The sequence below is a fragment of the Chelon labrosus genome, assembly GCF_963514085.1.
Source record: "Chelon labrosus genome assembly, chromosome: 2".
NCBI lineage: Eukaryota > Metazoa > Chordata > Actinopteri > Mugiliformes > Mugilidae > Chelon > Chelon labrosus.
In genome coordinates, this window is record NC_140338.1 from 28,732,697 (window position 1) to 28,760,124 (window position 27,428).

Below are 27,428 nucleotides of genomic sequence, written 5' to 3' on the forward strand. Positions count from 1 at the left end.
TTCGTGGGTCCACCGCTCCTTCTATCAGGAAGAGAGGGACTCTTAAACTCTGTCTTTGGCGCCTAGAGGACAGGCAGATGGACTGTACCAACTACACAAATATGAAGGTGCATAAACCCCAAACGCGTCCAAACGGGATCATAGAGTGACCAAAATAAATACTATACGGGGATTGTTGTATTTACGTTGTCAGCTTTCTAACTTATATCACTTCCACACAAAGTGTAGCAAATATTAATTACTACAACCTTGTTTTCACATAATGGTATAGTCCAATCTATCCCGCCCCCGCCGCCATTTTCCATGTTATTCTCCCTTGCCACACAGTGTTTTACAAATTTTGAATGCAACAATTTGCATTAATAAGTACAGGTTATTAAATTCCTGGCTTCTCCAGTTTAGTGGAGGGGGATTTTATCTCCTAATTCTGCCAAGGAGACGCTCTGCGTAGGCAGCCATGTACATCAAACAGGTAAGATAACGACTTCAGACTTGTGCCGACTGTTCATTGGCCTAACATCAGTTTGGCTAGCTTAATGCTATTTTACCGATTGATGGGTATGAATTCGGAGGTTCTACTCCAAGTATAAACGAATGAACTGCAAAATTAAGCCAGCTCACACCAAATGTGGTGCAAGCTACGTAACTAATGTTAGCAAGCGCTGCCCGAATTGAGCTTGAATTGCCCGTCCCCTTTTTGAGATGCTAAGCTAACGTTGCAAGGCTAACGGTAGATTCTCTTTGCTAATGGTGTGGAGTACTATACGGCGTGTCTTCGTTGTGTGCAATTTGGGGAGACTGACGGTATTATGACTGTATAAAATATAGTTTATGTTGTTATTAAGTGTCCAATGTTGCTAAAGTCATGAATGAAACTAACAATAGCTTATACAGTCACGGCCCTATTTGGAATATGAAGACTACACTCACAAAACAGTTGAATAAAACAACACTGAATCAACAGCTCTAAGAGTTGCTGCAGGACTGGAATACATTCATTTTCACCAGTGTACTTACAGAACTGGCAAGTGGTGTACATGTGTTGCTGCGAATCCCTCTCACACATGTTGAGAATATGTTGCGCTTTTCACTGAAGTTCCTGCCTACTGTAGGTTGACTATCCTGGTGTCGTCAGTGTTGTGCTTACAGTTGTCTCTGGACTCTCTTACAGGTGATCATTCAGGGGTTCAGAAGTTACAGGGATCAAACTGTGGTTGACCCTTTTAGCCCGAAGCACAATGTCATTGGTGAGTATGTGTATCTTAACATTTCACATGGAGAAATGCTCCTGCATAAATTGACAACCCATTGTAGTGCCTAAGTAGGTAACCACAATCCACCCTCATTGAATGTATACCTATTTTGGCAAGTAGCATGCTAATGTAGGTTCCCATATAGAAAGTGTGTCCCTGGTCAATTGCATTAATCTTACATTATTGAGCATGTGTGTATTGGAATGAACAAGTTCCTTACAAAAGACTGAATTGCTATTATTTATCGGTTTATGACCAAATATTGACATTACTGTACGTGTCTACTTCCTGTATTGTGAAAATCTGTTTGCTTTCTGTGGGAATGCTATCCTTCCCTTGTTTTTTCAAAAGACATTCTGAATTTTGTGTTTTTTCCTGTTATAGTGGGAAGAAACGGGTCAGGAAAAAGTAACTTTTTCTATGGTAAGTGAATGTCAGTACATTTTGTCCATATCACTGAACTTCTTCAGTATTATTATTATTTTGTCTATAACAGCTGCTCCTTTCTTTTTTCACAGCCATCCAGTTTGTCCTCAGTGATGAATTCAGCCATCTGCGACCTGAGCAGCGCCTGGCCTTGCTCCATGTAAGTTCAGGCAACTGTGAGACGCACAGTGATTCCAACTAATGTTTTGATTATTCCCTGGCATAGAAGTTAAAATAATTTGTTGGACGTGCATATCAGTTAAAGTGTGAAGAAAATATATTTTAATCTGTTTCAATTTATTTTTATCCGTAAAAACTGTAAATAAACGTTAAAGGTAAACGGTTAACTGTGATGTTAAATAGGCTTTTGTCTGTCCTGTCACTTTAGGAGGGAACTGGTCCACGTGTTATTTCGGCTTTTGTGGAGATTATATTTGACAACTCTGACAACCGTCTGCCGGTAGGAACGAGAAACCTTTTGTATTGATCCTGTTATTGTAACTGCCAAACTGGTTCTTTGCACCATGATACAATTTAGATAGTTTCTCAGATAATACCCTGTGTTCTCTGTGTGTCTGTAGTAGTAGTTTTTTATTTTTTAGTCAAAGCTTAAATGTGCATATGGTTATATGTCCATTATTATTAGTTTTTCATTGCTGATGTTTGTCTGGGATTTTGTTTTGTTTACAATTCTTGTATAAACTTATCTACACAACAAGTGTTATACTGCATAAAACCAAATTAGCCATAAAAACTTCAATTTTGGCATTTGTATCAAGACTCGTCTGTGCCCATCAGCAACGACGACATCCTTTGTCCAAGTTCCCAGTGAAACTGATGCATAATCATCCTATTATGTTGTTCATTTAATTTTCTCCCTAAAGTGCCAACCGCTGTTGTGACCACAGATTATACAGCGACGCTCATTATTCTGATTGTGAAGGCTGAATAAGACCATTAAAAGCACTTCAAGAAATCCAAAGTTGTTTTTAACCGAGTGTGAGACTGTAATCATGCAACCTGGTAATACTGTGGTATTACCAGCCAATTCTGCTGCTGTGTGTGATTCGAATAAATTAATCTTCCTCCAGATTGACAAAGAGGAAGTCTCCCTTCGCCGTGTCATTGGTGCCAAGAAGGACCAGTACTTCTTAGACAAGAAGATGGTTACGTAAGTATTTCTGTGCATTGACTGTCTGAAATTCTCACCGCTGTAATCAGAAAATTACAACTTGGTCCTATGTATTTGATATACTGTTCTCGTTGCAGTAAGAATGATGTCATGAACCTTCTGGAGAGCGCCGGCTTCTCCCGCAGTAATCCTTACTACATTGTTAAGCAGGGAAAGGTGAGGAAAAGGGGGGGTGGCAGCCTCACACTTGTTTATTCAATAATAGTTTTTGGTCCTTTGTAATGACTTGTGGTGTTATAGCAGGACTGAAAAAAAAAATAATGTTTTTGATAGGCTGTTAAAATCATAACTTGCAGTATCAGCAGACTGAGGAATTGGTGTTTTATAAAATTAAGATCTGCCAAATATAATTTTCATACACTACACTGGAGGATGTAACATCTTGTTTATTATCATTATTATAATGTTTCATACAGATCAACCAAATGGCCACTGCACCAGACTCCCAGCGTCTGAAGCTGCTGAGAGAAGTTGCAGGGACACGGGTGTATGATGAGCGCAAAGAGGAGAGTATTTCTCTCATGAAAGAGACAGGTAAAAACTTCTTAACCCATTTCATTTCCTTTCATGGACTGAGCATCACACTGAACTCATCTCTCTTTATCAAGAAATGCCAGAAAAGTTTGTGTGTACAGTAGTCCCTCGCTATAACGCGTTTCACCTTTCGCGGCCTCGCAGTTACGCGGATTTTTTTAGTGCAATTTTGCATGCTTTTTTTTTTTTTTTTTTTTTACAGCGCATTGTTTTCTGCGTCCTGATTGGCTAAGGGAGAGCCCGTGTGTCGTCTTTTGCGTCCTGATTGGCTAAAGGACTGTAGACCATTGTCAATCAATCTCCTCGTACGGTGTCTCTTGTACAGTACAGAATGCGTTCAGCTTGCCAAATTTACATATACAGTATCTTTGAGCGCTGGCAGTGTGACTGAAGTGCGGTATGTTTGCAAGTTATTGAGAAAAGTGTATAAAGTGTGTAGTGAGGGGTTTTGCAACCTTAAAACATTTATAATCATTGTAAAAACTAAAGCTCACTACTTTGCCTATCGCGGGTTATTTTTAGAACGTAACTCCCGTGATAAACGAGGGACCACTGTAGTTAGTTGAGGTTTTACATATTTAGAAACGAACCAAATATTTATTTTCCCAGAGGGGAAGCGAGAGAAGATCAATGAGCTACTGAAGTACATTGAGGAGCGTCTGCACACCTTGGAGGATGAGAAGGAAGAGCTGGCTCAGTACCAAAAGTGGGACAAGATGAGAAGAGCTTTGGAGTACACCATCTACAACCAGGAGTTAAACGAAACTCGCGCAAAACTCGACGAGGTAACAAAGCTGAGGGAGTGAAATGCATGTACAGTAAATAAAGAGTAAAATGCTTAACATAAAGTAACTATGTGGGAAAGTATCACTACCCATCATTTAGAACATTACACATGTGTAACAACTTATCCAAAAATATTAATTTCCTGGACAGCATTATGACACTTCATTGAAAGTTAAGCGGCAGAAATTGATCCTGAGTTATCTTTGTTTGAATTATGTACAAATGCAAGAATCAAGTAGCCACTGTGTAGTTTATTTTTTGTTGCATACTTCTTCAATACAAAGACTTAAGTGTTTTTCTGTGGGTGTTCTGTAGTTGTCTTCTAAGAGAGAGACCTGTGGAGACAAATCTAGACAGCTGCGTGATGCTCAACAGGATGCCCGTGACAAAGTAGAGGTAAGGAAGTCCATCACAGACTGATATCCATATCTGGGATCAGGGTTCGGTGAAAATACATTGCATCACATTCAGAGGTTGCGCTAGACTTTTTCGTTGTCTGTCATTTTGACTGACAGGGTCATAAAAATCCCGTCATAATCTATTTTTGCCCGTCACTTTAATTTTTAAAAATGATAATAATGACGTATTCAATAGCATTTAATTTTCATTAACGTTTGGTCTGTTGATGCATCTTGTCCGTAGTATATACAGTCAATGGTCCGTACTTGGACCGGGACTGGTAACGCTAACAGCTCTTAGATGGCACCGTAGGGTTGGCTTTTTTTTTTTTAGCACAGTTTGCACAAAACCCCAGACACATATACATATTGTATATGTGTCTGGGGTTGGCCGAGCTCCGACGTGTGCATCAGTAATCGGTGTACCTGGAAATCGTGCACTGACAAAAGTTCCGCGATGTTGGGAATGCAAACTGCGATTAGAGACAAGAGCCAAATAATAACGTCACTTGCCACCAAGTGGTCAGGGGTGTGAATTGCGATCTGTCAAAATGACCGATGGCCTTCAGATTTTTCCGTCAAAGTTGTAAAAAAGCGGTCAGTGACGGAAAATATTCGGTTAACGTGACCCCTGATCACATTATAGTAATTATTGCAGTAAATCATTTAATGAATTATTCCAAATGTCATTATTGAAAGTCATATTTAAAGCAGTGGGGTTTTTTTTGTTTTGTTTTTTTCATGAGTCAAGGATTGCATATAAAATATAAAATATTGTTTTACCATTTTACATCTTGTCTGATTTAGGTTAGACAGAACTTCATATAGTTTAGGTTGTGTATCTCAGATTTGTTGAATAGTCTATCTGTCACAATATGTAGTGAAATCTGTTCCAGTTAAAAGAAATATAGATTGTTATAGACTATATAAGGCAATGTAGGAATATGTGTATATTAACATAATGTTATCTTGACCTTTGTAAATTAGTTTTGTAGTAAGCAGTTTGAATAAAACAAAATGTTAATGATTCAAGATATTTTTAGAAGGGTAAAATCGTCAGCTCTTCCAAGAGTATGTGTCCATGTTAAGTAGGCAGAGCATCATCTAATAACTGAAAAGGAAGTAAGTTGTTGTTTCTGCACCACTTTTGAAATTAATCTCACAGCTTGTTTCTCTATTTTGACTCCCGTTTCTGTAGGAGACAGAGCGAGTTGTGCGAGAGCTGAAGTCTAAGATCTCTGCCATGAAGGAGGAGAGGGAGCAGTTGTCGGCCGAACGCCAGGAGCAGATCAAGCAGAGGACCAAGCTCGAGCTGAAGGCCAAGGACCTGCAGGACGAGCTGGCAGGCAACAGTGAACAGAGGGTACGGAAGCCTCCCATCTGCGTCACTTCACACACGTGATGCTGCACCAACAACACCCTCCCCCAACAACACCCACACCCCCACCCCCTCCTCTGCACCATCACTCTATGAAGAGAGGGAGGGTAGTCTTTACTCTTTAAGGCGCTTATATGGTACTGTGGGACCTAAACGCAAGGACCTACACAAGAAGCCAACATGGGTGTGAGTCATTTATACTACGTCAGTCTGGCTCGCTCTGTAACAACGCCACCCAAATGCTAGTCAGCACTGTATCTTTTTTTACCAGTCGGGGTCATTTTTGTTTCTACTTCCTGCTCCACTTTCAACAATGGCGACTGAAACGTTTGCAGCAATATCGTCCGATTTCTGCCAAAATTTCGCCAAACCAACTCATACAAATGTCTGTATCTCCGAACCTTCTCAGTTAACCTTTCTGATTCTTTATTGATCCAAAACAATCAATTCGAAAATTGACGTTATGTGAATCACAGAAAGGCAAGGTAAGCACAAAAGCTGTAATCAGCAAATATTTATTTTACTCAGTGATCATTAATTTACCACTTTGTCACCACTTTATTAATTTTAGAATGACTTCTCAGTTGCTCTAAACAACCCAGGAGCTTGTTCAAATGCTATTTCAGCAGAACATTTGCTGGTTTATAAGTGGGATCGTGGGGTCCATGGTCCTAAATTGGATTATTATTTTATCAATATAAATTTCAAGTCAGACCAGTTTTAAATTGGCTAAACTCATAAGAAATCAGTCTAGCTGTTCCATTCTCCTAGCTGAGTGTAGTTTTTTTTCTTTTAATGTATGTATTCTGTAGTCTGTACTCTTTGTTTAGCCAGGTTGCAACCTGTTCCTTTCTAAAGGTGACTTTAAAATCCACTAAACAGATGGTATCAATGAAAAAGAAGAGTGATCCAGTGTAATTTAAAACATTTTGTTTGAGAGGGAGAATGTTGATTGTGTGAAGCTTCACTACTGATGATCTTAATATTTTGTGACGATGATGAATCATTTTATTTTGGTGGCAGTGTAATGTGGGCAGCTTGGAAGCAGGTTTACATTCTCAGAATGTGAGAGAAGTGTTTTTTTTTTTTTTTGCATCATGCTTTTATTTCTATAAATTGGACATGACCACGTTAAACATTCATAGTGAACTGACTCAGTCTAGGAAGGAAGCAATGTCCACTCATTTAGGCAAAATCATCTTCAGAATGTGAATTTCTGGTCCTGAATGTGTAAATCTTACCACAAATAGTTGTTGAGGCTATATCATGGTAATCTCTGGAAAAGAAATTTAAAAGCACTGTATTTTATCCTTAGCCCTTGAATAGTCTTTTGCCTTTTTCTTGAGTTGTGTTCTAGACTTGTCTGTGTTTAGTCTTGGACTCGAGCAGCCTTGGCAGCCCTCTTTATGTTAACTAGAGCTTGGTAGTAAAGTGGAGTCGGTTGTGTATGTTTTGTTCAAGGTGTGTGAAAAGTTTGTTTTATTTGACTTGTGTACTTGCTTTTAACTTTATTATTATTATATTTTGTTAGCATTATGGGAGATCATACAACCAGTATCTGTAAAATATCCATATTCTGATTGATTTAAAACTTGTCACCCTGCCCCAGTGTGCAAAAATGCATGCAGATGCACATGTGGGATAAATTGAGAACAAAAACCATAAGAACCAGACTGCATCTCTACCACCAGTTCTACTATATATCATTCCTGCCATGAGGATTTGTGTACAGAGTTGGCATGGGTGTCTCTCCATATGGCCTTTTGTTGAGTGTGTGTTTGTGTGCACGTGTTAGTATGAAGACAATAATCATACGTAACGGCTTTATTGGCTCTGTCTGTGGATCGCCATCAGCATGCTGGCTGGTGGTTGAAATAAGCCCACCTGGCTTAGGCTGGCAGAACCCCAGCCAAAAGTTACTGGAGAAAAATGAAAAGCCAAACTAGCTTCGAGTGGTCCTGGTTTGATCGGCTTTGAGGTGGCTGATCAAACGAGGGGGGAGAAGGAGAGGTGTATCAGGGGGACGACAGCCAGCCATCACTACCTACATGAAAAGATGTTTGAATGAATTGAATTCATAATCAGTGAATTATGAACACACACTGTGTGTTGTAGATCCAGGTGAAAGATATGATACTGAAAAGGCTCATTACTGGCTGGCTATTCACAACTGTACTGGCAGTTGTATTTACTTCTATGTGCCACAACATGATAAATAAAAATATCAAATTAGATCAGATTTGACTTGCAAAGAGACAGAACTCAAAGTAATAACTGAAAAGGCAGATATGAGTGAATGCAGCTTGGGCTTGAAATACTGTTAGTATACGACGTTTTCTTGTGAGTCGCATGTTAGCGGATTGGGACAACAGATTGTGGCTTTCTGTACACTTGATAGGTGATAGTAAGGTCCGTTGTTTATCTTATCTTCATCAGCACAGTTTGCATACATTTCCTTCATCTGCTGTTGTATGGCCTTTTTTTGTCTTTTCCCATAGTTTTATTTTCTGACACTTTCCTACATTCAAGTCTAAATTCCTGTCTTAGCCTCCTCATTTCTTGATTTGAAAATGGGTTCTTGTTCTTCTAGAAACGCCTGCTGAAGGAGCGTCAGAAGCTCCTGGAGAAAATTGAGGAGAAGCAAAAAGAGCTGCAGGAGACTGAACCCAAATTCAACATGGTGAAGGAAAAGGAGGAGCGGGGCATCTCCAGGTAGGGATGACTCATTCTGAGCTATGTTTTGTTGAGCAGCTCGACTCAATGACTCAGTCGTCACATACTGAACACAGTTTGGCAGGGGGAGATTAGAAGATGGCTGCACATGAAATATTGTAAGTATTTTATTGCAGGTGGACACGTTAATTCCAGCAAAGAGAAAGCGAGAAAGCTGTACTCGGTTGTTTCCCTTGTGTTCCTTTGACAGGCCCAAATGAAACCACTTTTGCATTTGCTTTCAAAACTGTGATACTGGTATTACAGGACACAAGAAAGAAACCTAATGTTCACTTTATCACATGCCAAACAAAGGGATGGATAAATGAGAAACTGAATATACACATTCACATTCTTACAAGGTTATGTCTACATGTGCAGCTTGTTGATGAGTTATTGATGCAGCTTCTTGTTATGTTGTCGTACCACCTTCCAGACTGGCTCAAGCTACACAGGAGAGGACAGACCTGTACGCCAAGCAGGGCAGAGGCAGTCAGTTCACCTCAAAGGAGGAAAGGGACAAGTGGATCAAGAAGGAGCTGAAGTCTCTGGACCAAGCCATCAATGATAAAAAGAGGCAGATTGCAGCCATACACAAAGACCTGGAGGACACAGAGACGAACAAGGAGAAGAACCTCGAGCAGTACAGCGTAAGACAGCAGAGTTGAACTGCAGCTTAGTTTTAGTATTTTGTGGTTGCCATCTTTTTCTACTGTTATTGCTTAAACGAGCTACTCACTTTTTTCTTTCCCAAATTCATGGCTGGACTATATTTCTAATTCACAAGGAAATGCTGTGATGTTTTTGTGCTGTAATCTGTGTGATCTGAACTACAGACAGAGGACTTTCTCTGACCCATGTTCAACTTCCGTCTTTAGAAACTTGATCAAGACCTAAATGAGGTCAAGACCCGTGTTGAGGAGCTGGACAAAAAGTATTATGAAGTGAAGAACAAGAAAGATGAACTCCAGAGTGAAAGAAAGTAAGATACTCACTGTTCTCTTCGATCTTAATTAGCTTGAGCTCTAGGTTTTCTTTTTGCTGTGTGTAGTGGTTGCATAGTATAGCATGATTTAGACAAATCCTGACATGAGTCATGTCTGCATCTTGCTTTCAGTGTAAAGGTTAAATTGTGCATCCTTCCTTTATGTCGTCAGTATGCTGTTCTTACTTGGCAGTCTTAAGTTATACCAGTATATTCTCCGCTGTGAATCTCAGCAGGCCTTCTCAGTCCACTTAACAATGAGGTGTATTTATGTAACACAGAATGATACCTGGAGCCTCTGCTGCATGATGGTTTTGCTTTTTTGATATATATATATATATTTATATTTATACATATATAGTTTCATTAATATCTGTCTCATTTTTAATCAACCATGCAGCCTCCTATTCATTGATCCACTGTTTGTTCTAGTAGGTGAAAAGGCAGAATAATGACGGCTTTAGTCTATGCAGATCTATCAGCTGCAAGCTGTTAGTAGTGCATGATCTTACAATATGGTCAAATAATAGATTTACCCCAATAGAAACAATGAGACTATTTTGTCCTCTGCGTTGTTTTTATTATTTCAGTGTGATTATTCAATAAGAAATTACTGAATACATATTTCACTTAAGGATAGTAACCAAAATGAGATGAAGTAAAAGTCAAGAAGTGAATATTTATTCTTGAGTAGCAGTGAGTCAGCAACTGTATTAATTGAAGGAATTGTGACATTAAAGCAATTTCCTGGCAAATTGCGCATTAAATGTAAAATTTCTCCTTTTTGAAAACTGTTTACAAATATATTTGATGTTTATTTATTGAGAAATAGCTTTAAAATATGCAGCCATCTTTGTATATTGTCTGGGATTTTAGGGTGTTTTTGTTGGTGACTGCTTTTTTTCTAGTATTATGAGTGCAGTTAAGTTTTAAGCCTTTCTGGTGACATAAGTGTAACAGTATGTTACTGTCTGTATCCCTCCAGCTACCTGTGGCGTGAGGAGAACGCAGAGCAGCAGGCCCTGGCAGCCAAACGAGAGGACCTAGAGAAGAAACAGCAGCTCCTTAGAGCGGCCACCGGCAAGGTCCGTATCGCTGTGCATGACTGCGTAATTACTGACTTGCATAATGAAGCTATGGGATAGATGTGATTGTGTGTGGTAGCACAGAAATGGACACGACAATAAGCGTTTTACTCTGCACACACACATCCCTGCAGTTATTAAATTTTTTTCATGGAAATGTAAGTCATAGGTAGACCTGCCATGCTACATATCTGTTTAACCTTCACATGTGCACTTACATTCTGTAGCACTGTAAGAGAAGAAATAGGCAAAGAAGATGAAGATGAATCAAAGTAAATAGAAGTGAACCCACCTGAATACGGCAAAGGCCTCGCTTTGTGACTCAGCCAGTTGTCAGGATAGGTACATCAAATAGAATCATTCATTTGCCTCGCTACTGGCACCTTGTGATAGCTAGCTAAATTTACATATGACTCACTCCGCTGCCTCATCCAGTCAGCTCCTCCGGGCATATACATCAATCAAATATCACTTGTGAATAATGTCTGCTGAGCTGATATGAGGCCGTTTTTACTTTTGGACAAATGTCCTGCGTTTATTTTTCTTACACTGGGCTGGGCTGACTCATCTTGTTTTTTTTTGTTTGTTTGTTTGTTTTTTATCTCTCTGCTCTCACATTTTCTGTTTGTAGTGTATAGTTCAGTTTAGTGCTGCACAATAGTGAGATTATGTCTGCTATGTGGAGTGAAAGTCAAAGAACTGCTCAGAAAGGTTAACCATGTTTGGGATTTGATTTAAAATTGTTTGTATTTTGTTTAATTTGTTTTTAAATTATTAACAAAATTATTTTTTAATTGGTTTGTTATTATCATTGCTTACCATTAATATTTGTTCTCTTCACTTCAGGCTATTCTGAACGGTATTGACAGCATCAACAAAGTCCTTGAGCATTTCCGTCGTAAAGGCATCAACCAGCATGTCATCAATGGTTACCATGGTATCGTCATGAATAACTTTGAGTGTGAGCCTGCCTTTTACACTTGTGTGGAGGTGACTGCTGGGACCAGGTGTGGATTGCTTTTACATTTTCACTGCAAGACAGTTGTGTTGTTTTTTTATTACAAATGTGTAATGAGTCAAACGTTTGCCCTAAAACATGCGTACGCTAATTTTAAAACAACATTATACGAGCTAACGCATATGTTAAGTGTGTGGGTGTAGCAATGTGTGGCCAGTAACCTGGTACCAGTTGACCCTTCATCTGTACATTATGGACCATGGTATAAAATCTATACATCTTTACATTCATTGATGATTTGACTGTTAATCTAAACCATATAGGAGGTCCAGGGTTTCCATGTCTACTTGTTCAATGAGCAACTGTTGATATGGTTTGTAATAGAAGTGATAACCTATCTTTTCCAGACTGTTCTACCATATTGTGGAGACTGATGAAGTCAGCACTAAAATACTCATGGAGTTCAACAAAATGAACCTTCCTGGGGAAGTCACATTCCTGCCACTGACCAAGCTGGATGTCAGGGACACCGCCTACCCAGAGACCAACGTAAGGACTATTCATATATTTATACACACACGCACACACACACACACACAGGATCAGTTAATATAAAAATGGTTTATTTATCTATATATTCTGTATATCTCTTGGAATTTTGTCACCACAAACATTTTTAATATTTGTGTTTGATGATAAGGTATGCAGTATTTGCCACTATGTTCCAACCAATGTGTTTTTGCCTCCATAAGGATGCTATCCCAATGATCAGCAAGCTACGCTACAGCACCAACTTTGACAAGGCTTTTAAGCATGTTTTTGGAAAGACTCTGATTTGTCGCAGCATGGAAGTTTCCACCCAGCTGGCTAGAGCTTTCACCATGGACTGTATAACTTTGGAAGGTAAGCTGCCTTGAAGTTGTTGTTTGTTATTGATAATGGCATCTGAAGAGAAAGAAATGTATTTCTGTACCTAAAAGTTCCATTATGGCTGCACTCCTATGCTGTAGCATAATATGCTCCTCTCAAGAAATGTGACTACATGTTATGGTGATGACCATAACCATAAGCACTGTGATTGGTCTGAAATGCATTTCCTCATCCGTATTTGTCAGTGGCTGGACAAAGATGTCTTCTCTCTTTCCTGTTGCAGCAAAAGTAACTGTTGATCAGTATCTATTCACTTCAACTCCACGAGCCGTTCAGCTCCTGTCAAAACCCAACACAGCTGGCTAGCTGCTGTCTTGGGCTTTAGAGGTGTAATTACAATACAATACCAGCAAACCCCACGGTGGCATAGGCTTTGTGTAGACCTGTGGCAAAGTATAGACCAAGCATAACAAGTGATTTTGTAACTGTTAACTTTACAGCTAAGAAACCTAATTTTTATGCTGATTGATCTTTGTGCTGCTTCTGTATATAGGAAAGCCTCTTTAACAGAGGGTCCAGCCAGTTGCTAACTGTGGAAAATGTTGTGAATGAGTAGTGTGTCCTCTGGCAGCACACTAAATCATAGTCTTAGGCTTGTTATGCTACTCGAGTAGCATTCAGTACATTGTGTTGTGACCACCTAGGTGACCAGGTGAGCCACCGTGGAGCTCTGACGGGAGGCTACTATGACACTAGAAAGTCTCGTCTGGAGCTGCAAAAAGACATGAGGAAGGCTGAAGAGGAGCTGAGTGAGCTGGAGGCCAAGCTCAACGAGAACCTGCGCAGGAACATTGAACATATCCTTTCAATTAAAACATTTCCAGTGCTGCTGACATATTTACAATATTAGTGAAAATTAAATCTTTAAGCATTTTAATGTAAAAAACAAACATGTATCCATTCTTTTTGTGTTGGCTTAGTTAGGCATGAATTTACTGGATACAGTTTTGTAAAATATTCACCAAATAATCACTTAAAGGACATTTTTCCTCTTTTGTGATTTAATGATTATATCACATAAAAACAGGAGTATATCACATCAGACTAAATGTTGTCATGTTCAAAATTAGAAACTAAACAGAATAATAAATTTGAAAACATCACATCAGTGAGAAATTCAACTTTACACCTTCACCTTCTGTTGATAAATATTTAATTTCCTTTGTCACTTTGCATTGTATGAGAGATTTTCCTTTGTCTAGGAAATCTAATGTAAAAATGTTGTAACTCCCTCATTCAATCTGGGTAGATGTCGTATGGTTCAGCCTGTATTTAAATCCATCTAGGTTATGTAGCTTCCTGAAAGCCAGCAGGAGACTGCCTCAGATGCAGTGACATGGTTTAAGCCGGTCAAGACAGATTAGTTTGTAGGGTCATATCGGCCAGAGCCATGACTCACTGCTGGACAGCTCATGATTGCAAAACAAGTAGATCAGAGAGGATTTGCGTTTGCATGTACAGTACGTTTATGAAAATGGTCACTTCCGCCCAGGTATGATTAAATGTGTGTTTGCACACCTGTGTGATGGTTTGTAGCTTCTCACTGATGGCCAATAGTGTGTATGCTGGTTAAAGCATGCACCTGGTGATTACGTGTTTATGCGAGTAGGCAGGAGAAGCAGGCGAAAGTGATGATGACACGGCCCTCGTCCTTCACTCCTGGAGCAGTGAGTCAGAAAACGGATCCATTATTTATAAGCCTTTTTGTTCATCACCACTGCCCTGTCGACAAGCATGGGATTACGGCGATGCACCTCACCAGTCCCCTCTTATTTAAGTTGCCATCAATGTTTTGACCCTATCTTATTTATTTTTTTAATCTTTTAGCAGAGCAGTTGGGTCCTGATGTCATCTTTTCACATTCAAGAAAATGTATTGTCTATTTTTCCTATTTTCCCAGTTTGCTTGGAAGTCCTCTGACTTTCAGTCATCCCTTTTAAAGCAGCAGATTGATTTACCTTACTGTTCATTGAGTCCTTTAAAACCTCAAAGGCACAGAGGAGTGTGGAAGTCTTAGAAGATCAATAAGCCTGTCTGTTAAATTGGCTTCATGATGAGTATGTGCAACCTTTCATAATCATCGGTCTTAATATCTACAATGACACCACCTTCCCTTGAAAGCCTAATCTCATTATTGAAGCTCCGGGTTGAGCCTACAAACTGTCCCATGACTGTATTTGCTTACAGCTAACAGCTTCAACAAAGCGGACCCGGTTGCCTAGGGAGTGGGTTCAATAGTATTTTATTGAATCTGTACCAAGCTGTAAATCCCTTTATCGGACAGTAATCCTTTCCATTCCCTTGTTGAGCCAATAGTTTGGTAGGCATTGGAGACATCGAGTAGTTTCTTTTTTCATTCACTCAAACATTCTAACTAAATATTTGAGAAAGTATTTAGTTTCAGCCACAACATTAAAACCACCTGCCTAAAACAGTCTTTGCTGTTCATGGGCAGTGCTGTACTACAGCTGCCATAATATTATTCTATTTGAACAAATGTTTTGAATGTATATTGGACTGAAAGCCAAACTAGTTGGATCACGGGACTAAACTAACTTAGTTCTTTGCCAAAGGACTCCTTAGAGAATATTTAAATGCTTATCTATATTAAACATTGGCACAAACTGTTCTTCTTTAACTTTTGAATCCACGCATCAACAATGAAATTGACCAACTGATGAACCAGATGCAGCAGATTGAGACGCAGCAGAGGAAGTTTAAGGCATCCAGAGACAGTATTTTGTCAGAAATGAAGATGTTGAAGGAGAAGAGGCAGCAGTCAGAGAAGACGTTTATGCCCAAGGTGATAATGTATACTGTGGTAAATGATAATTTAAACTTGTATACAGGCACAGTTTAAGGTCACTAACTGAATCTCCCTCTTCTTCGTCTTCAGCAACGCAGTCTTCAAAGTTTGGAGGCCAGCCTCCATGCCATGGAGTCCACCAGGGAATCACTGAAGGCTGAGCTGGGTACAGATCTGCTCTCTCAGCTCAGCCTCGAGGACCAGAGGCGAGTTGATGACCTCAACGATGAGATTCGTCAGTTACAGCAGGTCAGGAAACTGTTGGGGACAGAGACGTTATGTTCCATGTCTGTACATGCACAGTTTACCACACTTTAAAATAGCTGACAGGCACTTCTATTACACAGTATGGATTTCTGTTAAACTGAGAAAAAGGAAAAAAATGCTCTGTGGTGAGACAGACTGGTGGAGGAAACTGTGGTTCATTGACAACCCTGGGCAGTTCATTTAAAACCACATAAGGCTACATCTGAGCATATAAAAGGCTCACATTCTGCTCCCATGCTCTATATATTAGGTATATATTCATTTGGAAAGAAATGACCCACCATGTTAAAATACTTTTTAAACATTCCTAAAAATATTCACATTAAATCACTTTTTGTTTTTTAAATTGTTCACTTAATAATGAGTTTTTTTTTTCTTAAAGTTTTCTTCATAAACTAAATCTATCAGTTGGTTGCGGATGTTATCACTTCATACAGCTGCAAATTATTGTTTTCCTTTAAAGCTTCTTAATAGTATTTGGATTATTTAATGCTTCACTTTTAGCCGAAGAGTGCTAGTATTGACTTTCTAAAAAATGATCACCTTATGTTCAATCCATCAACTTGGACTTACAAAAGATAAGTTCCCAAATTTAAAATAAATAAATAAATATATCACAGCATTTAGTACATAAATCAGCAATTAATTCTCGATGGGTAGGTCTGTCCTCTGTGTTTGGACTTTGGACAGCTGGGATGTTGAACCTTTTAGAAATGCACTGTTGAAGCTGAAATAGTGCATCCACACATCCCTACATGTAGTTCAGAGAACATAATATGCCTGTTACCTACATTTTGTTGTTTCTGTTTCCCTCCATTCTCTGCCTCCTCCTGCTAGTGTATTCAAAAACAATCTGACTAAGGTGAGAGTAACAGGCAGCAGCTGTGTGTGGGATGTTCCTGTGATCCAGCATTGCCCCCTCTTTCCCTTTCAGCTGCTCTCAGCTCTCACCTCAATGAACTCTCAACGATGCCCGCTATCGTTGTGCAACAGCTCCACCCCCACAACATGTAGCCTTTCATGTATGGCGCTGCAGTGTTTGGCAGTTGAATTATCGAATTATATTGCTCACAATACAACACTTAGTTTTGTATTTATGAGTCATTGTTGTACATAAGTGAATGTACAAATATGAGTGTTGGTGTGCTATTTTTGGCTACTATAGTGACCGCTGTCTTTTATGTATACATCACAGACAACTGCAGCTGAAACTTTTTTGCTCAAACTACTTCAGGTGCAGAGGTTAACTCTAGCAAATATTAACCAGAGACTGATGATACACAATTCCAGTTTTGTTCTGTGTAGTTTGAATAATAAATATTGTTATGACAGAAACTATTACACAAAACAAGATTTAGATACTGAGTTCTTGGACGTGTCCTAATGTCTTGTTTGTGTACATGTGGCATAGACATAACATGACTAACTGTTGTGTGTTGATTCCTTTGTCTACTCACAGGACAACAGACAGTTGTTGAATGAAAGGATCAAGCTGGAGGGCATCATGACCAGAGTGGAAACGTATCTCAATGAGAACTTGCGGAAGCGTCTTGACCAAGTGGAGCAGGTACACTGTCCCTTTAAACATCTTAGAACCATTACGTAGGAAAATATATTGTGTTATATTTGATCAATAATATGTCACTGGTTGCACAAAATGACAGAGTTCAGGTTTTCATCTGATCATTCAATTGAAATAATGTGTTGAATGTGTGCACTGTTGTAAGTGTTTTGGATTCAGGGCTTTCATCCATACAAGTTAGAGAAGGGGCGTTTGAATTTGTATGACCCTCTTTTTTGATGTTGCCTAATTTGCACTGACACAGGAGCTAAACGAGCTGCGAGAGACAGAGGGAGGCACAGTGCTCACAGCCACAACATCTGAGCTGGACGGCATTAACAAACGTGTCAAAGACACTTTGTCTCGATCAGAAGGTAAGCATAGTACTTAAGGCACAACAGGAAGGTTTAAAAATATATATATATATATATATATATATATATATATATGTTGCAGGAGTAATTTGGCTCAGCACAGTGACTTTTGCAACAATCCAGTCCATGTTAACAATGACTTGTAGTCAATATTTTGGGTTATTTAGTTATTGAACAGCTGAGCCTTTGCGTACATCAAATGTACTTAATCGGTACTTAATCAGCATTTCTCCCTGGGCCTTTTTTCCTGTTACTAGCAACCACCGTTATTTTTAATTTCATGCAAATCATCACAAACTGACAATACTATTACTGTAATAAATAGGCCATGACTCAGGGCAATGGTCACTTGCCACTTGAGAATCCTATTGTTAGTAGGGATGCATGATAACTTTTTTTTTAAAACAGATACCGATAACCGATAACTTTCCGCTTCCGAAGGCCGATACCGATAACATAGTGATTAATGAGACGAGAAAAGCCCCTGTCTTCAATGAGGGTGAAGGGCTGATAGTTTCTTGGATTTTTCGAAAGCCTCACCAGTGGGTACAAGTCCAGGTGTCTTCTTTCCGGCTAGCTTGCTACCTTCTTTAGCCGCGCTGGCGTCCTCATACGCCTTCAAAACCCCATCGATGGCTATGTTTCAAATGACTTTTCATGTTCGAGGTATTAAAGCTGGTGCTGATTTTTCCACCTCGTGGCACTTTCTTTAAACATTTATTCCAAACAGCCAGAGAAATGTCGTCCTCGGAAACTTTGAAAAAGTCCCACACCACGCCATGTTGTTTGTTTACAAACGTATGCACGTTGTGCTGCATTCAAGTGGTGACGGAAATTCCCTGTTCCCGGTTTGAGAGTCGTTTTTCCGACCTTTCATGTTTCTGTGGTTTATGTGTAACATCCTGGGTAATGGCAGCTACTACCAAAATCATGACCGAGTTGACGAGTTGTTTTCCGACATGAGGGAGTATTTTAATGATTTTTTTCAGCCAGAATGTTGTTCTTCCGATTATACCGATGCCACTTGAATGCAGCATTCACTTCAGGCTGTTCAGGTCTCATGTGGGAGTTGGAACGATTGATTAAAACAACCACTCACACCGCAGTACTGACAAAAATATATATTATGTATTATCGGGGCCATTCGTTATGATATCAGACTTATCGGAATGACGTCATAATTTCCAGATATTGGGCCAATAATTATCGGACCGATAATTATCGTGCACCCCTAATTGTTAGGAAGAAGATACCCAACAAGCGAATAAAAACTACTGTTTATTATTTTAAGTTTTTTAATTTATTAAACATGTATTGAGCCCAGCTTCTTGCCATTAGAGTGTAAAAGGAGAAGCTGTCCTCATTGTCATGTCAGCCAGATGGTGAGAACTGCTGTGATGTGTTTGACTCACATTTGGGATTATATGTTCTTGCATGGACGGCCTGGTAGCACAGTTGTATAAATGTTCTAGTGGCGCCATGACTCAGATGAGGTTGATGGAGTGCAGTTATCAGAAAGCACTTGTTCCTGAATAGAATTAATTTGCATGGATTCATATTTAATGGTTGACGTTAGCTAATCAAAGATGTATTCAAAGAATGATGTTATTCTCAACTAGGCATTATATTCAGTCATTTGTTCTTAACTGTTGTCATCTTACCATTTATGATTCAGCCTAACGACTGATTTTATTTTAACAAAGTGGGACTCTACATTAGAATTGATGAAAGCTGGATTTTCATCAACTTTTAAAACCGTAGAATCAAATGTCACCTCTGTCACATCTACTTTACCCTTATCACCGTCCCCAGATCTGGATTCTCTAATCGACAAAACAGAAGGGGAGATCAAGGACCACATAAAGAGCATGGAGCGATGGAAGAACATAGAGAAAGAGCAGAATGATGCCATCAACCACGACACCAAGGAGCTGGAGAAAATGACCAACAGACAGGGAATGCTGCTCAAGAAGAAAGAGGAGTGCATGAAGAAAATCAGAGAGCTTGGCTCGCTTCCTCAGGAGGCCTTTGAGAAGTACCAGACCCTCACACTCAAACAGGTAAACACACACAGTGCTTTATGGTGTTTCATGATGGCTTTTATGTTTCCTCTTTCTAACAGACAACATCTATAGAAGTCACAAAATGTAAGCAGTGACAAATTATTTTACTTGTTTGGGCCACTTGGTGTCAGTGGAACAAGCTGTAAACACATCATACAGAGCAGTATTAAGCTTGGTTCATACTTCTGCAACAGATCTGTGCAGAGCCTACACCACAGCCTACATGACTGACCTGTGTTGTTCTAAGCACTGATACTTGTGCACTGGGGTGTCAGCATCATTCAGCCCAGATAAACACCTGACATGGTGTTTGTCTGGGTATTTCAAATAATGGTGGTTGGAACTGAGTGGCCAGTGTTGGAGTTGGAGTTAATAAATGTTGATTAACAGTTAATTTTACTGAAAGCACGGCAACACAGAAAAGAGGAGATGTTTAAGTTGGTGGTGAGTAGGCAGAGGCAGAAGGAGGAGAATTGTCTGTGCTTGGCCACTGATGGACAGAATAAGGGAATGCACTTTGGACCAATAACAGCCGTTGCCACAACATGTAGCGACATTTCTAAGGAGAGGCACTTCAGGCTGCAGATTTGTGCTGCACCTACATCATGCGTACTGTATAGAACACAGGACCAGTTAATTAGCTTTAGCCGTCATTTGGAATCATGGTGCTAAAATTTAATTTTCTAGATTTTATTCTCCTGTCCACCTAAACCAGTGTGGTTCTTTTGCTGCTAAGTGCTACTGATAATGTTGTCATTCTGCTTGGAGCAAGGCAGAGAAAATTGAATTTTGTAGCTGAAAATGAGACTGGAGATATAATAATTTCTTGGACTGAAAAAAACAAAAACAAATTTAAGTTGAATGAGTTTGAAATGCTCTGTGGAGCAGCATGACCTTCCATGAACAGTTTGAGTTCACGCTGACACTAAAGGCATAATGGCTCAATAATTAAGTAGGTCTGCTGAGGTCAGTCTTCCTGCGCGTCTTCTGTTATTCCCAGAGTTGCCCCTGGGAATATGTGCACACACATACAGCTAGACCCAGATCTCTTTAGGAACGAAGCCCATGGCCATCACATCCCACCCACTCACCAGTGACTCAGCCACTAGTTAGTGCTCTGTCTGATTTTCCTCAGCCAGCTGCCTCTAGGAGCAAACGCTGAGAGTTGAGTGGACTTGGATGCATCTTTCATAAGTGTCTGAGCATGCACAGTGTGTGTGTGTGTATGCGTCAGCTCCCCTCTGCGACGATCCCAAAAATAGCACCACACTTTCTCATAAACACTCCATGTAGTTAATCTTTCTCCATGGGACGCTGCAAGGCAAGGCAAGATGGTGCCATTGATTGCAGAAGTGGATGAGAGGGCCAAGTAATAATGGCACTTGCTCATGTTTCCTGGGTCATTAGTGATTTAAAGAGTTTGGAGAGTGCGTGCCACAGCTATGAGATTCTTAATTAATCAAGCCATGTCTTCTTCAGATATGAATAGAAGCTGGCAGAATAATTTTATGAAATGCATAATGCAACAAAATGCATGTCCCCATTCAGTGAGTGGAATATACAAAGAATTTTCTAGCATTTCAAAGCTTGTGTATTAATGAAATATTAAAAATCTAAATGACACTACTAAGGAAGCATGCATGTAATTTGTCCTGCCCCAATACTGCTACATGTGTACACCTTAAAATAATGTATAGTTAGCAACAGTCGTGAAGGAACTTTAAAATACACGTCTAAACCCGCAGTCATAATTCATACTTATTGTATAACTTTAAAGATACTGACAGACTGCTGCAAATAATGTTATCTTTTGTTTTTCCCCCCTCAAACAGTTGTTCAGAAAACTGGAGCAGTGCAACACAGAGCTGAAAAAGTACAGCCATGTCAACAAGAAGGCTCTGGACCAGTTTGTGAACTTCTCTGAACAGAAGGAAAAGCTAATCAAGCGGCAGGATGAGCTGGACCGTGGCTACAAATCTATCATGGAGCTCATGAATGTCTTAGAGCTGCGCAAGTATGAGGCCATCCAGCTCACCTTTAAACAGGTACGATGCACCTCGGACTCAGATCAAAGCCTCATACTTACGTTAAATACATAAAATGTATGTAATAATGTTCTGTTCTTTTTGTTAGACTGAAGTATGACATAATTTGTGCTTTTTAATCATCAGAGGAATGTGACTAAAATACACCTTCTGCTTTTTTGTTTTTGTCATCTTTTCATTTCCTCTCAGGTGTCAAAGAACTTCAGTGAAGTTTTCCAGAAACTGGTTCCTGGTGGTAAAGCTACGCTGGTGATGAAGAAGGGAGATGCTGAAGGCAGCCAGTCTCAGGATGAGGGAGAGGGGGGTGCAGACAGTGAGAGGGGCTCTGGTTCACAGAGCAGTGTTCCCTCAGTGGACCAGTTCACTGGAGTCGGCATCAGGGTGAGTGTCTTTTCCAGTTTGTTTTATCTAAATTAACAAACTATTTCTCATTCTTAATCACAACAATATATGCATATACTATGAGCATTGATTAATTTGAAGTATGTCTGTGAAGGTTCTCAGTCGTCCAGGTCATGGTATATCCAAAAAAGTGTTTAAAAAAGGCAAATGGACTTTTTTTTTCTTTTTTCTTTTTTCCTCGTTTTGTTTTTAAATGCTTTTTTGGATCCTTAATGTAAAGATAAACTAATGATGTTTAGGAACCGTTAGAGCAAAATCTTTCTGGTTTTAAATTCTTCACTTTTATATAATTCACACATTCAAACAGTACCAGTGACCTTTAGACTTATGGCGTGTCTGTTTCGCTGAATGTTCAGTGAGAACTGATCTTTCTTCACAAAGCAGAACCCGGGTGAAGTTGGCCATGCGATGAATGAAACGTGATTCTCTTTACATTAAATTTATGCTGATCATTAGCTGCTGTAACAATGCAAAAACTTAATCTGACTTCCCAGACTAATAATAATGAGAGCATTAGGTAACACTAAATGTATTTTTGTTGATTATTATTATCTAATTCTATGTGTTGTCTGTAGGTATCGTTCACAGGGAAACAGGGTGAGATGAGGGAGATGCAGCAGCTGTCTGGAGGGCAGAAGTCTCTCGTGGCTCTTGCCCTGATATTTGCCATTCAGAAGTGTGACCCTGCTCCTTTCTACCTGTTTGATGAGATCGACCAGGCCCTTGACGCCCAGCACAGAAAGGCAGTCTCAGGTAAAATTCTTGGAGCATGAGCGTAGAGAAAATCAAGAGATTTTAAGGGATATTAATAAATAAAATGGAGATGCACATTAGTATTATCAGTTGTAGCCTAGTACCAGAGCAAATGTTTTCACCATACAATGAAGCAAATACAAGCAACAAGATAATATTTTTGTGTTATATTATGTCCATATTGTGTCCTTTTCAGACATGATCGTTGAGCTGGCAGGACATGCCCAGTTCATCACCACCACCTTCAGACCTGAGCTGCTGGAGTCTGCTGACAAGTTCTATGGTGTTAAATTCAGAAACAAGGTGAGGCTTTCCTTACAGAGCTAAGCTCAGACTACAGGAGATTTAAAATTCTGTTGAAAGCAGGCAACGTTACACACTGAAAGAGAAACGTCACGGACATATTATCTAAACCTCTAAATATGTAAATCTACTGATCTACTCTCCAATCTAGTGGGTGGTAGCTATGCACCTACTAGCTGGTTTACCAACTAATCAAACCAAAAGAAGTTTGAAAAATAACTTTCTTGAACTTGGTAATACTTTGCTTAAAAAAAAAAAGCAAAAGGCTAAATGAGTGTGAAGGAGAAAATGTTTGTTGCGTCTTAGTCATCGTGGGGTGTTTATTCTTCAGTCAAAACTGACAGTGACAAGTTGACCTCAAAATAAAACTGACACCAAACTCAATTTACAATTTTAATTATTGTTCCTGTCTTCAAAATAGCACATGGATAAACTCCTGCTTTTACTCAGGCTGTATATATGAACACCATATCTTTAGCTGTCGCGTCAACATTCATGATTTCTCTTTGATTTGCTTCACACCTTGTACTTATTTTTGTGTTTTGTTTTATTTAATTTAACAGCCAAGTATGTTTAGATGGTTTATGAGCAGCACAAATGATCGAATCCAGTGAAAATTTTGACAAAATTTGCAAAAAGTTTTATTTCCAAGCTTAACCCTTTAACAACTAAGCCTCAAAATGTCTGTTGGGCTTTCTCTCGCTTATGTTGACTACAATGAAATTGTCTTGTGAGTCAGTGCGTTTGCCAATTTTTCCAGAATAACTGGAACTTTTGGTATCTGGCAGTTATTTACAATTGACTGCATGTTATAAGAGTGTAATAACCTTACAATAATGACACCACATTGGCTGTAAAGGGGAACGTCTCACGTCTCAGAAACCATTGGAACTTTTCCGATAGCGGAAACCGTGATGGAATTACAGTAATCCAAAGCGTGCTTGTGCATATATGCCGCTGGCGACACATTTGAGTTTAAAGGGTTAAGGATTTAAAATGAAAAAACATAGCTTTGTTGAAAATTTGAAAACATAATTTTGCATTAATTTTATAGAAAACCAGATTAAAATACATGCAGCAATTATGTAAACGTAATGATGTGGTCTGGCTGCTCCCCAGTTTTGCTCTCTGCTGTGCTGAAATCTTTTCCTTTCTGGGTTGATCAGGCTTTGTAACTTGCTGCTTCGTCAGAGCGACTAGAATGGAGACATTGATTGGTTAACCATGTGTCTGTGTTTATAGGTGAGTCACATCGACGTGATCACAGCGGAGCAGGCCAAAGACTTTGTGGAGGATGACACCACCCATGGTTAAGGGTCTTCTGCTCTTCATCATCCTCTTCACCCTCTCCACCTCTACAGTGCACTGCATAACTCGAAGCCTTCTACAACGAGGCCCAGAGACAGAAATATGTCCCTCATTCCAGTTTTTTTTTATTATTCCTGTTAAAGAAAAACAATGCATCAATTTTAGCTGGTTTATTTAAATAATATTCAAAACCCCAGCCGGAAATGACAGATGTTTTCTGTTACGTTTTTTCATTACCGAAGGCTGATAAAATACTAATTTGTTTTGAAATTGTGCAAACAGGTCCCATGTTCCTGCTCTGCTGTGCCTCTGTTTATCAGCCACACTGGATCTGTCAGCTGAGAGAAGTGTAGATACTTTACACTGACAAACTCATATTGTCTCAAAAGATCTTGAGGGGAGCACTTCAAGTTCGTCTTACTGCGAATTCTTCTAAAAATACATTAGAGTTTTGTTCATTTAACACAGACCTTTAGGATTTTTACAGGAACCAAATCCTCTTGTGTACAGTTGAGACAGTTTTGATATGATGTAGATGACAATTGCTAAACTCAAACCTTAAAGCTCTGTGGAGACCAGGGGATCTTAAGCTTATTTGGATGGTGGCTTTTGTTGCCAGCCTTGAAAAAGAGTTTGTTTTTAACTTTGAGGTTTCTGTAATCTATACTCTTTGTACTCTTGAAACAATGATAACATGTACCTGTCTCAAAAGCCACAAGGCTTAAAATGTTCAAAGTTTGTGGTTCCTTTCCATGGTTGTTACTGTTTTGTGTAATTTCTTGTCTCTAGGTCATTTAACAATATGAAAGTTAGATTCCAAAACACCTCTCGACTCTATCTTTGAAAAACTAGATCAGAGGTGGAAAACAAGGTCTGTTTGGCTCTTCACACAAACGAATCATTACTCCAACAGAAAGTTGAGTTGTTATTGATCCTTTATTTCCTCAATAGACGTGTTATTTGGCATTAAGCTCCTCATGTGTTGTACCTAGTTTCTGCTTTTTTAAAAACGTTTTGTTCCTTTTTATGTAATTGGAAAACTTACAAAAATAATAAAAGGTAAATAATGTACTGTTGTTGTGTTCCCCTTAATGTGACCACTAGGTGGTGCTGCTCCATTAATACCCAACATCCTCACGTGTTAAAATTGCACAGTTGCTAATTTATTAATTCAATTATGTTAAGTGTCTTTACATTTTCTCCAGAGAACCGCAACGTTTGAGGAAAAATATTGCCCAAAGAAAAATTACAAATTACACAAAATATACTTTAAATTAGGTCTGTCTTTACCAATTTTGAAGGATTTACATTTAAAAAAAATAATTATTAATTAAACTGCCTTTTTGAATGCATTTATTAGCTGACATACTTCATCAAGATGAAAATGTCAGTACCTTGTATGTCTATTTTTCATATCATGTGAATGTCTGTTTATAATCCTATAATTTCACCACCAAATTAATCTAAGTAGGGAAGGAAACTCAATCCACCGCAGATCTAGATTCAGAGACGGGGCACCGTGGACATGTGGTCAGCAATCATAGCAACAAGGTCAGTATCTGGCACACATGACAGGGGCCTGACACCTGTGTTATATTTTGTTTTTGATATCAATGATCCTGTTGAAATGCAGTGTGCCAGGGGAGATCCCACATGTCACACATGCATGGGTTTCATTCTAGTGTAGCATCACCTTGCACTGGCAGTGTATCTGAAAGGTCATGACCTCCAGAGATGGAGTTGTAGATCCCTGCTGTAATACCAGAGAAATCCAGAGCATCTCAGCCTGCGGTGTTCGCCAGGACTTGCATGGTACCTTACGTCAGAGTCTTTTAACCTTTGAAAGCAGAACACCCACGACTGGGCTTTCAAAATCTAACTGACAGCAGCTCAGCTGTTAGTCGTGATCTGAAACAAGTTGGTTCCAGCCTGAGGTTCGTGGGAGAAAACTGGCGAGAAAGAAGTCTTGTAGGAATTGGATTTTGCTATTGATTGTGAGATGAGGCAAAACATTTTACCTGTATTACAGTGACAACGGCTTCGCTCCATGCTCTGCTGAACTGTTCTCCAACACCTCCTTCTACAACTAATTCACACTTCTGAAGTGACAATTAAAAAATAACAGCCCCTCATCCCACTCCTTCTCACTTGTTAGGTGCTATTCTCCTGATGTTTTCTATCATGCACATTATTCAGGTTTTTGAGTCCGTTGTCTGAAATGAAACGATGCAAAGGGTTTGTTGTTACTTATTAGCCGTTATTTGTCTAGTCCTTTATACACCAAGGAAGTTTGAATTTAGACATGAAGAGGTATTAAGGGAAGTTTCAGGCAATACAAGAAGAGATGTGGCATTAGATAAACCCTTCTCTTACCCATGCACATGCAGTTCAACTCTTTGATTGTGCATAGACCTTTTGTGGTGTTTCTGTTTCAGGTAACTGACAATTTGGCACAGTGTAAGAAAACTGGCAACATCGGCCTTGGTGCAGTCATCTGATGCCTCTGTCTCAAGGTGGCACCAGTAGGGGAGCAGGATGCACAAATGTTGTCAGCATGACCACATGAGAGGAGAATTGGAATAATCCAATCAAATTGATCTGCTTCTGTAACTGGCTGCTTTTATATGTTAGCAGACCCACAAAAAGTGTGACTCACACATTTACACAAGAATGATATAATATGGTGATCTGTTTAGGTAACTGCAAACTGCAAATAACAGTGACTTTTTGTTGTCATGGCACCCGTCGGTGGATGGGCCCTAACATTCATCTAGATGTTAGTTTGACATGCACTGCCTAATGTAAACATGGCAACAGCCTCTTTCAGCAGGATAGTGCATGCTATCACAAAAAAAAATGGTTTAGGTTTATTTTTTGAGGAGCACCACCCGAATACCCCAGAGGAACCA

The 27,428-nt window shown here is 39.4% G+C and overlaps 1 protein-coding gene across 1 annotated transcript; it reads left to right on the forward strand.

The window, feature by feature from the left end:
• Nucleotides 1-275: 275 nt before the first annotated feature.
• Nucleotides 276-25,588, forward strand: smc3 (structural maintenance of chromosomes 3). The gene is made up of 29 exons (XM_084565840.1): nucleotides 276-472; nucleotides 1,172-1,247; nucleotides 1,638-1,676; nucleotides 1,772-1,839; nucleotides 2,068-2,139; nucleotides 2,771-2,850; nucleotides 2,949-3,027; nucleotides 3,288-3,405; nucleotides 4,015-4,190; nucleotides 4,507-4,587; nucleotides 5,788-5,952; nucleotides 8,558-8,679; nucleotides 9,116-9,329; nucleotides 9,558-9,661; nucleotides 10,650-10,749; nucleotides 11,596-11,756; nucleotides 12,115-12,256; nucleotides 12,460-12,610; nucleotides 13,282-13,432; nucleotides 15,287-15,440; nucleotides 15,534-15,692; nucleotides 17,170-17,277; nucleotides 17,537-17,645; nucleotides 19,458-19,705; nucleotides 21,541-21,753; nucleotides 21,943-22,134; nucleotides 22,731-22,908; nucleotides 23,105-23,211; nucleotides 24,454-25,588. The coding sequence occupies exons 1-29, from the start codon at nucleotides 458-460 to the stop codon at nucleotides 24,523-24,525; spliced, it is 3,654 nt and encodes a 1,217-aa protein (XP_084421966.1). The 5' UTR covers nucleotides 276-457; the 3' UTR covers nucleotides 24,526-25,588.
• Nucleotides 25,589-27,428: the final 1,840 nt, after the last annotated feature.